At 41.3% G+C, this 10,470-nt stretch overlaps 2 protein-coding genes across 3 annotated transcripts in view; one reads left to right on the top strand and one right to left on the bottom strand.

The window, feature by feature from the left end:
• Positions 1–4,152, top strand: part of Srsf5 (serine/arginine-rich splicing factor 5) — a 4,862-nt gene extending 710 nt beyond the window's left edge. The window contains exons 2-8 of one of the 2 annotated variants that reach the window (XM_013015508.1): positions 353–497; positions 806–876; positions 984–1,082; positions 1,339–1,408; positions 2,632–2,705; positions 3,142–3,252; positions 3,357–4,152. In XM_013015508.1, the coding sequence (XP_012870962.1) occupies positions 372–497; positions 806–876; positions 984–1,082; positions 1,339–1,408; positions 2,632–2,705; positions 3,142–3,252; positions 3,357–3,627 (822 nt within the window). In that variant the 5' untranslated portion in view covers positions 353–371 and the 3' untranslated portion in view covers positions 3,628–4,152. Of the gene's footprint in view, positions 1–352; positions 498–805; positions 877–983; positions 1,083–1,338; positions 1,409–2,631; positions 2,706–3,141; positions 3,253–3,353 lie in introns of both variants that reach the window. The other variant, XM_013015502.1, reaches the window with a different exon arrangement.
• Positions 4,153–8,047: 3,895 nt separating this feature from the next.
• Positions 8,048–10,470, bottom strand: part of Slc10a1 (solute carrier family 10 (sodium/bile acid cotransporter), member 1) — a 15,647-nt gene continuing 13,224 nt past the window's right edge. The window contains exon 3 of the mRNA XM_013013667.1: positions 8,048–8,151. Coding sequence (XP_012869121.1) covers positions 8,048–8,151 — 104 coding nt within the window. The remainder of the gene's footprint in view (positions 8,152–10,470) is intronic.

Genomic DNA, 10,470 nt, shown 5'->3' with positions numbered 1-10,470 from the left:
GGCCTGCCTGGCGGAGGGCGGGGTCGCCCCGCCCGCACTTCTCGGTTTTTCCTAACTGCGGCAGATGGGAGGGGGCCCCGGAGCCGAGCGCAGAGTGCGGCTGCGCAGTTCCCAGAGGTGGCAGTGGGCGTTGCGGTGGTTGCGGTCTGGGACCCGGGAAAGGGGGAGGAGAAATCGGGTATTTGACGCTATCCGCTAGGGTCCTGGCCTAAATTAAGAGGCTTTTTATTGGTAGTCCCGTTTAAAATAGCTCTGGGTAAACACTTAGGTAGTTGAGGTGTTTTGGCCGCTTGGCCAAGGCGTTCCTCATAGCCATTCATTGGTGGTGTTTGGATTGATTGTATCCCAACAGGAAATACTAGCCGGACATCATGAGTGGCTGTCGGGTGTTCATTGGGCGGCTAAACCCAGCGGCGAGGGAGAAAGACGTAGAAAGATTCTTCAAGGGTTATGGACGGATCAGAGATATCGATCTGAAAAGAGGTTTTGGTTTTGTGGTAAGTATTTAGAACTGGGTAAGGTTGGGCACCAGGCAGTGCTCTTGTTGATCAGTGTTTTTGATCTTAGCATTGAGTCCAGTCAGAATGTTTCCAGAAACTTAAGCGATCTTGAGGTAGTAAATTTTATAATGGGTTTGAATAACCTAATATCTGACTTGGTAGAAACCACTCCCAGTCACTCCATTGAGTTATCTGTGTCCTGATGTTGATTCTTTTTTTCCTGACTCAACGTTTTTGGTGCTCTTAAATATGTTGTACTGTTCATGTTCAAAGCCCCGCCTAAGCATCATATACTTACATTTTAGGAATTTGAGGATCCAAGGGATGCAGATGATGCTGTATATGAACTTGATGGAAAAGAACTTTGCAGTGAAAGGTGAGTAATAGAGCAGATCATCTAAGCAGAATTTTTTTCCAGTAGATGCATATGGCACAAGTATACAGTGCTGTGTTCTTTTTTTTTGCCCTCCTCCTCTCCTATAGGGTTACTATTGAACATGCTAGGGCTCGATCCCGAGGTGGACGGGGTAGAGGACGTTACTCTGACCGTTTTAGCAGTCGCAGACCTCGAAATGATAGACGGTATGTGATGGGTCAATGGATAATCGATAGATAATCATTCCTACAGATGCAATTAAGGTTTAGGAAGCATTAGAAGTACATGGTTCTGGGACCCACTAGTCTGTTCCAGTCTGTATTAAAGTGCTATTCCTAATGAGTCCATGATAATAACAAACTCGGTGGCAGTTATTTGAATCACTTGGCATCTCTGAACTTTCCACAAAGACAAGAAAAGTAACTGAGTTTTTCCATTGTGAATATTCATTTTCTTCTTCAGAAATGCTCCACCTGTAAGAACAGAAAATCGACTTATAGTTGAGAATTTATCCTCAAGAGTCAGCTGGCAGGTTTGTTGAAATTCAGTTTTGAGTTAATTCAAATTTGGATTTTTAAAATGTTCATGGGTAGTTAATAATTTTTAAAATAATTTTTTATTAAAAGTAGTTAAATATAAATTTAATTAAATTAATGGATTTAATTGTAGTTTTAAATTTTAATTAATTGTAACTGGGGGAATGTTTTAAATTTTAATATAAGTGATCTAATGTAAATGTTTTGAGGATATTTTTTCATGTTTTTAAAATCAATTTTAACCAAATATTAAACCCTTTATTTGCCAGCCTATCTGTGTCGTTGGCCTTATGACGAGGAGTGCCTGTGGGTTATCCTAATCGTTGTCTTGGTCACTCTTGGTTGGGCCTGGTTGACTTTGCCAGTCAGCTCCTACAGTGATCAATTGGCCACCTCTAGATCTGTGTTTGCCGGTCTAGACGTAATCGGTGCACTTACTTGAAGTGCGGGTTGCAGCGATCCCAGAGCGCTGATAACGTGATCTGATCCCTAAGTTGAGAGCTGTCTTCCTGTAACGCTTCCGAATAAGAGGTCCTGGTCGAAAAGAGTTGAAAGATACGAAATTAGTTGGTCGTTGGAATCCTGATCGCAGTAAAGTGGTCCCTGGTAACTGCACAAGAGTAAAACATGTCTGCATCGCCAGTAGTCTGCTAATAGGGAGGGCTGTGCGATTAAAGGCTTCCATCGATTGGGTAGTATCCTTCAAGTGGGTGGCGAAGAGCCAGTCGGGCTTATGTCATGAAGGTTTCTCCGACCGATTAATGGTTTGCTGCTTGACTAGCCTAGGGAAATATTAATAAAGGTAAAGTAAAATTTTTTAATGACATATGGGGCACAAAATAACTGGTGTCTTTGTAAATGTTCTTTTTTTTATATAAACTTCTACTTTAGTCTTTACTTTAAAAATATGTACTGTTCCCTTTTTTGTTTTGTTTTCTGTTTGTTTTTTTTTTTCTTTTTGTACTGAGCTCAGTATAGACTAATACTCTTTAATGTTAAAATCTAAATTTCCTCTGGCATTTTGCTTAAAAGCAATATGCTATATGATTATTTCGTGCCCTGACATAATTTTTGAAATCTGATAGAATACAAGTGTGGTATATGCCATGTTTGTACTTTATCTAACAACTTCTCTTTCAGTAGTCTTGTTTTTTACCATGTGGTTGTTTTTTGTGTCACCTTTCCTTTTCTCTCCTTAACATGATTGTCTTGTGTTAAGGATCTCAAAGATTTCATGAGACAAGCTGGGGAAGTAACCTTTGCGGATGCACATCGACCTAAATTAAATGAAGGGTGAGTGTGCCCTGGAACTTGTGAGGCTTTTGAAACATACTCAAGATTTGCTTTGAACATTTCTGAAGACTCAAATTTGCACATATTTGATGGATAGTTTCCATCTAGGACAGTTTTGATCACTAGGCACAATGTTTGGAGACTGTCACAAATGGTTATTGGTACTACTGGCATCTAGTGGTTAGAGGCTTGACATGGTTATGCATCCCACAATAACAGAAGAGTTCTTCACAGGAAAGAACTAAATGGCTCAAAAGGTCAGCAGTACCAAAACCTTTCTATGTATGCCATATTGTCCACCAGAAAAAAGATTTAGTAGAGTGATAGCAAAATGAGTTATTTTAGACTGATGTGTACAGTGGTAATGATGCTGGGGGTATTTGTGTTTTAAAGTAAATAGGTTTTTGTCATTTCTCTTCTCCCTCCCCCATTTCAGGGTGGTTGAATTTGCCTCTTATGGTGATTTAAAAAATGCTATTGAAAAACTTTCTGGAAAGGAAATAAATGGAAGGAAAATTAAGTTAATTGAAGGCAGCAAAAGGCACAGGTATCTTATAATATTTTTAAGGGAAAGTTATATTTAGTGGATTTGTAGGACCTGTTATGTAGGCTAATTTTTTCTTCCTCCTTTTTTTGCCCTTTTCATAGTAGGTCAAGAAGCAGGTCTCGATCTCGGACCAGGAGTTCCTCTAGGTCTCGGAGCCGATCTCGTTCCCGTAGTCGCAAGTCTTACAGCCGGTCCAGAAGCAGGAGCCGGAGCCGGAGCAAGTCTCGTTCTGTTAGTAGGTCTCCTGTGCCTGAGAAGAGCCAGAAACGTGGTTCTTCAAGTAGATCTAAGTCTCCAGCTTCTGTGGATCGTCAGAGGTCCCGATCCCGGTCCCGGTCCCGGTCGAGGTCCAGATCAGTTGACAGTGGCAATTAAACTGTAAATAACTTGCCCTGGGGGCCTTTTTAAAAAAAATTCCCAAACCATACTTGCTAAAAATTCTGGTAAGTATGTGCTTTTCAGTGGGGGTGGGATTTGGATGGGGTTGGGTTGGGCTGGATTTCTTTGTAGATGTGGACCACCAAGGGGTTGTTGAAAGCTAATTGTATTAAATGTCTTTTGATAAGCCTTCTGCTCACATTTTTGTGAATGTCTGAAGTATATAGTTTGTGTATATTGACAGAGCTCTTTTATAACTAAAGCAACATTAATTTTTTTGTACTAGAAAAAATTTGAATATTTTAGTTCCTGTTTGTTCAAATATGTTGATTAAGAATTAGTTTAATACCTCAATTAAACTAATTGTTGGCTTTGGACACTTAAAAGAGCTCTAAATTTGCTTGTATATAAAGGCTTGAGTTTTCCTTGTTTGGTCAAGGGTCCTTCCACCTACCTATTAACAGCTGCAGGACAAAAACATTAAAGCAGCTGTTTGTTATTGATAATAAAATATTATAAAAATACTTGTGTCTCTGTGAAAATGTCCTATATACTATTTTACCATTCTTTTCTACATCTATCACATAAAATCCTGATATTTATTTATTTATTTATTTTTGTCGGTCGTGGGCCTGAACTCTGGGCCTGGGCGCTGTCCCTCAGCTCTTCAGCTCAAGGCTAGCACTCTAACACTTGAGCCACAGCTCCACTCTCGGCTTTTTTTTCTTTTTGCTTATGTGGTGCTGAGGAATCGAACCCAGGGCCTCAGGCATGCAAGGCAAGCGCTCTACCACTGAACCACCTTTCCAGCCCATCCTGATCTTTTAAATAGTACTTTTGGTATTTCCAATCCAGCAGTCAGTAAGCTGTTGGCAACTGACAACTCTTGTTCTTGGTTCTGTTGAAGTAAGCAAATTAACATTTCTTATTGCTTTAATGATTTAATATAGTTCTGGAGTTAGAAATTACAATTAAAAGCTTAGTAATACACATGTTGCTTTTTTGAGACTTGAATGCGGTTAAGAGGAAATAAACTGAAAATTGCTTAAGATCCTATATCTAAATCAAAAGTGTAATAGCCCTGTACTTTGAGCCATCAAACTGAAAATGAACTTTAGTTTTGAATGCTATCTCTCTCCCTAAGTGTCTTAGGTACCTACCTAGGCTTCAATACTGAACACAGGATCTAATAAGACACCTCCCCCTTTCTGCTGTGGGGCTTGAATTTAGAATCTGGTTTTTTGCTCAATACTGGTGCTCATTTGAGCCCATAATCTTTTTCAGCCCACTCTACATTTCTGGCTTTTTAATGGTTAATTGGAGGTGAGTCTGGCTGGCTTCAAAAAGTGATCCTTGCTGGGTGCAGGTGGCTTATGCCTGTAAGCTCAGGAGGCTGAGATCTGAGGATCGTGGTTCAGAGCCAGCCTAGGTAGGAAAGTCTGAGACTTATTTCCAATTGACCACCAGAAAACCAGAAGTGCTGTGAATCAAGTGGTAGCGCACTAGCTAACCTTGAGCTGAAGATCTGAAGGACAGTGCCCAGGGCTCAAAGTTCAAGCCCCATGACCAATACTTTCCCCCCCCCCCAAAAAAAAAATCTCTTAGCCTCTTGAGTAGGCTCACATGCATGAGCCACCAGTGCTTTAGCTGAGTTCATTTCTTTGATCCTCTGAACTAATAAGGTTTACTACTTTAATGTTTACAAGTGTTGGGAAGGGAATATAACATTCTCTTTGGAAAATGCCAGAGGTAAAAGTAATTCAAAAACAACCCTTCTGGATGGTTATCCTGAATAAACCTGATAAAGGACATGAGGACTAGATATAAGGCTAAGAAATGTAAACGGTCTTATGGAATGGTATGTGTAGCCTTTGTTTTATGTTCCTTTCATCTTTTTCTGTTTGGTGGTACTGGGGTTAGAACTTGGCCCTTTACATGTTCTATACTCACTGAACCACAACACCCCGTGTATTGTGGTCATTTTTGAGATAGGGTCTCTCTTTTTTTTGGGAGGGTGGTGGTCCGGTCATGGGGCCTGAACTCTGGGCCTGGGCGCTGTCCCTTAGCTCTTCAGCTCAAGGCTAGCGCTCTATCACTTGAGCCACAGCGCCACTTCCGGCTTTTTTTTTTCTTCTGCTTATGTGGTGCTGAGGAATCGAACCCAGGGCCTCAGGCATGCAAGGCAAGCCTCTACCACTGAGCCACCTTCCCAGCCCCTAGAGTCTCAATTTTTGACTGGGATTACCTGGATCGTAGTTTACTCTCCTGGCTAACAGGCCTGTGTCAACATGCTCAGCTTTTTCTGTTGAGATGAGGGCCTGGAACCCAGGCCCAGAGAGGGCTGGTACAAGTGCATTCCTATACCCAGTTACTGATTGATATGTGGTGTTTGTGTATAGGCCTGGCCACTAGCATTGGGTTCTTTACGGATATGTTTAGACATAATTTTGACTTCATAACTTTCCTCAGACTAGTTTTTACATAATTTTGTTCTGGGTAACCAGGTTTTTGAGCAGATACCTCTGGATGCTAGAGAAAACAGTGTGAACTGCACAAATACAATGTATAAATTTATAAGGAGATCTTGGCAGGGTGCTGGTGACTACTCAGGAGGCTGTGATCTGAGGATCACGGTTCAGACTCAGCCTGGATAGAAAGTCCATGAGACTCATCTCCAATAAGCCACTAGAAAACCGGAAGTGGCACTGTGGCTCAAGCAGTAGAGCTTCCCTTGAGTTGAAGAGTGCAGGGACAGCGCCAAGGCCCAGCGTTCGATCCCCACAATCAACAATAAAAAGGGAGATGTTTAAAAACACTTGGTATAGTGGTCCCAGCCCAGTAATCTCAGCCATACATGTTAAAATGTTAGAAGACATCTCAAATACAAGCTGGGCATGGTGGGACATTGCTGTACTGCCAGTTTTGTGGGAGGCAGAGGTAGGACTGCAGTTTGAGACAGTCCCTGGGCAAAATGGAAGACGTTTTCCTGAGGAAAAGGACTGAGGAGTGCTGCTTTCAGTGCAAGTCCCAGATATTAACCTCATCCCCTAAATGGGTGATTCTTGGGAGAAGAGTACCAAGCCAGTCAATTTGTACATTTGCCAAAACTGGTTCTCTAAACTTGTGGTTTCAATTGTAGCTGATCATAAATGATATAGAAGATTCATAAGTATATGAAAGTATTAATTTCCATGTGAGTAATGTGCAAAATGTACAGGTTTTATGAGGAAAAAAATTGAGTATTTCCACTTGAATCAAGTATTTTTTGGCAATCATTTAGAGTTTTTAGGATGCTTGATAGCACTGAAAAGTAATGTATGTGCTGGGCGCTGGTGGCTCACACCTGTAATCCTTGTTACTCAGGAGGCTGAGATCTGATCGTGGTTCAAAGCCAGCCCGGGCAGGAAAGTCCGTGAGACTCCTATCTCCAATAACCCACCAGAAAACCGGAAGTGGCGCTGTGGCTCAAGTGGTAGAGCGCTAGCCTTGAGCTGAAGAGCTGAAGGACAGCGCCCAGGCCCAGAGTTCAAGCCCCGTGACAAAAAAAAAAAAAAAAGGCTAGAATAGTTAAGTGAACTGCTATTTCTTATTTAGTCATGGTAATTGTTCTGATATTCAAGTATCTGCATTTTATTAAGGCATTACCTATTTTGAATTTGTCAATTGTTTTTACATTTTACAAATCTACTTTTGCATATTTGATTTACCAGGGATTTTAATCTGAATGGTGTAAAAGGGAAGAGCATTTGAACTCAGGGCCTAGGTTCTGTTCCTGAGCTTGTTTTGCTCAAGGCTAGCACGCTACCTCTTGAGCCACAGTTTCACTTCTGGCTTTTTACTTGGTGGTTTATTGGAGGTAAGAGTCTCAAGGACTTTACTACCCAAGCTGGTTTTGAATGGCTATCCTCAGATCTCAGCCGTCTGAGTAGGATTACAGACATGAGCCACTGATGCACATCCTGAACAGTTTTTTTAAGTTGAGTTTCTGTAGTGTACTAATTGCCTTTTGGGTGACAAAATTTGAAGTGAGGTTTGGATATTTGATTGATCTTGGACCATCCACTTACTGATTAACTCTGAATACAGCATGACTTTTAAAAACATGACTTTTAGATACTTATCAGGCACTGTTGCTGAGATCCAGAGGCACAAGACATTTATTTCTGTGTTGGTAGAGTTCATAATCACTGAATAGTCCTTTTATTTCTTAAACTCGTACACATTCTGAGTTGGAGATGGGTGGGGCTTCCTGGTAGATGGCCTTCTGTGCTTCATCAAGGGTTGATGATTCTGTAGAGAGGTTTCTTGGAAGTGCTGTACAAAAGACTCAGGCAAGCTTGGTGTTTCTTTTTTGCTGCTCTATCACACTCGTTTCCTATGTGCCATTAGGCTACAATCCATGCCATGGTGGTGTGGGCTAAGCTGTGCTGGGAGAAGACTCCCCTTTGAGACTGCCATTACCCAGAACTTCTGGAATTGCTTCTTCAGTTGTGGCAACCTTATAGATTACTTTTGTTTTCTCTGTGAAGTGAAAAAGGGTTAAAGGTAAGGAGGAAGAGTAACAAAGTAACACAAAGCTTGTTCAAGCTGGAAAGCCCAGGAATATCGACCTATTCCTAAAATGTGCTATATGTGTCTATTTTTTTTTATCCTTCCCATGATTCAGTTTTGTAGGATTTGCTTTCCTCTTAGCCTCTCTAGTGATAGTACTAGTTAGTAACATACCTAATAAATCCTCTCCAACTTTGTATGTAGAATAAAGCAATAGGAAGGTGAGCTCATGTAAACGCTGTCACCTGCATTCTGAAAGAGTGGGTTGAGAAGAGCTTTAGGGGCATCTGACCAGAAAAGTTTAGAAACAGGCCCCACAGCCTGGTTATCTGGCTTTTCTGCCTTCTGAAAGTAGAAGCCTTTGAAAGTTGGATTGACAGGGCCCATCTTCCAGTTCAACAGAAGGGCCCAGAAGCCAAAAGCACACATACTTTTCTGATAGATCTATACTCTGAGAATCTGGTTGGGCCACTGGCTGAAAAAGATGCACTACTTTTACTTAGTTTTGCCATTATAGTCTTTCAAGGATTACAGTGTTGATGTCTTAAGAGCTGAAAACCCAGGTAGTATCCTCCTTTCTTGTGTGTGGTATTAGGGGTTGAACTTGGAATATTTCTCCAGTGACCGTCAAGTTCACTCCAGGCCTTTTTAGAACAAAAGCCTGAAACCTGGTTAATGTTTCTAGAAATTTCTCTCCCATTCCTTTTCATTTTGAACTAGGTAAGAATCTCTCAGGCAACAAATCTCCATTTTCTCTCAGTCTTAGGTTCTTTGCTAAAACTTCTGTAGTGAGGTTTGGTTTTGACTGTTTGATAGCCAAGGTTGCATCTTAAGCTAAATCACAAAGGGAGAATCTACATTTGCTAGTATAAATTCCATAGTCCCCAAGCAAAGGATTGGAAAAGGTCTTGAAGAGGCCTCAATACCATGAGAAGTAAGCGTCAGTCAAGGAATTGGGTGATAAGGAAAAATATACTGATTTAGAGTTAGGAAATACTGAGATGTTAAGCTGAGTACTGGTGAATCCTAGATACGTAGGAGGCTGCAATCAGATGATCAGTGTTCAAATCCAGCTGAGGCAGGAAATGAGACTCTTAGCTCCAATTAATTACCAAAAAGCCAGAAGTAGAGTTGTGGCTCAAGTGATATACTTCTAGCCCTGGGTAAAAAAGAGCAGCACACAAACTCTTGAGTTCAAGCTCCAGTACCAGCACCAAAAATCAACAAAAACTAAAGCCAAATGAATTGGTTTGGAAAAGATATGGTCTGAGGATATAGCCCTTACTCTAGTAGATCACATGCCTTGCATAGATGAGGCCCTTTGTTGAATGCCTAGCACTTGAAAAATTGCAATCTAAATGCCCTTCTAAAAAGTAGTGCTAGGCTTTGCTGAAGTTATATATATATATTCTCTCTCTCTCTCCCTCTCTTTCTCTCTTTTTTTTCTTTTCTTTCTTTCTTTCCTTTTTCTTTTTCTTTTGTCAGTTGTGGGGGGCTGAACTCTGGGCCTGGGTGCTGTCCCTCAGCACTTCAGCTCAAGGCTAGTGCTCTACCACTTGAGCCACAGTGCCACTTCTGGCTTTTTCTGCGTATGTGGTGCTGCAGAATTGAACCCAGGGCCTCATGCATGCAAGGCAAGCACTCTACCATTGATCCAACTTTCCAGCCCTGAAGTTATATTTTTAGTGAACAGTGAAATATTAATCTAGCAGTAATCAAATTATAAGTCATCAAGTTTATTGTGATATAGCTACTGTTTTAACTACCTGGTGTTTACTGTATAACCAAAAATGATCCCATTTTTTTGGATTTTGGATTATATTATAAGGGCTGCATTTCTTTAATGTATTTTCCACAGTGAGGAGAAGGATAATAGTGCTAATTCCAGGTCAAGAACTCAGTCTTAAAGAGTACAGAAACTTTCTGAACTGTGAGTAGAGGGCTTTCCCTCAACCTCAGAATTAATTGTCTCATGTCCAGGGCAGTTGTGTTCTATTTCCTGAATGAGGAAATGGCCTTTGACAAAGCAGCCAAATGCCTCCATCCCATGAGATAACTGAGTCCATCTGAAGGTTGTTTTTTCCCCCCCAGTCTTGGGGCTTGAACTCAGGGATCTGGGTGCTGTCCCTGAGCCTTTCTGTGCTCAAGGCTAGCACTCTGCCACTTGAACCAAAGTGTAACTTCTTTTTTCTGTTTATGTGGTGCTGAGGAATCAAACCCAGGGCTTCATACATGCTAGGCAAGCACTCTACTGCTAAGCCACATTCCCAGCCACCCCCCCCCCCCAGG

The sequence above is a fragment of the Dipodomys ordii genome, unplaced genomic scaffold (genome assembly GCF_000151885.1).
Source record: "Dipodomys ordii isolate 6190 unplaced genomic scaffold, Dord_2.0 Scaffold2, whole genome shotgun sequence".
NCBI lineage: Eukaryota > Metazoa > Chordata > Mammalia > Rodentia > Heteromyidae > Dipodomys > Dipodomys ordii.
Note: the sequence above shows the minus strand (reverse complement) of the source record. Positions and strands in the feature narration are given on the sequence as shown.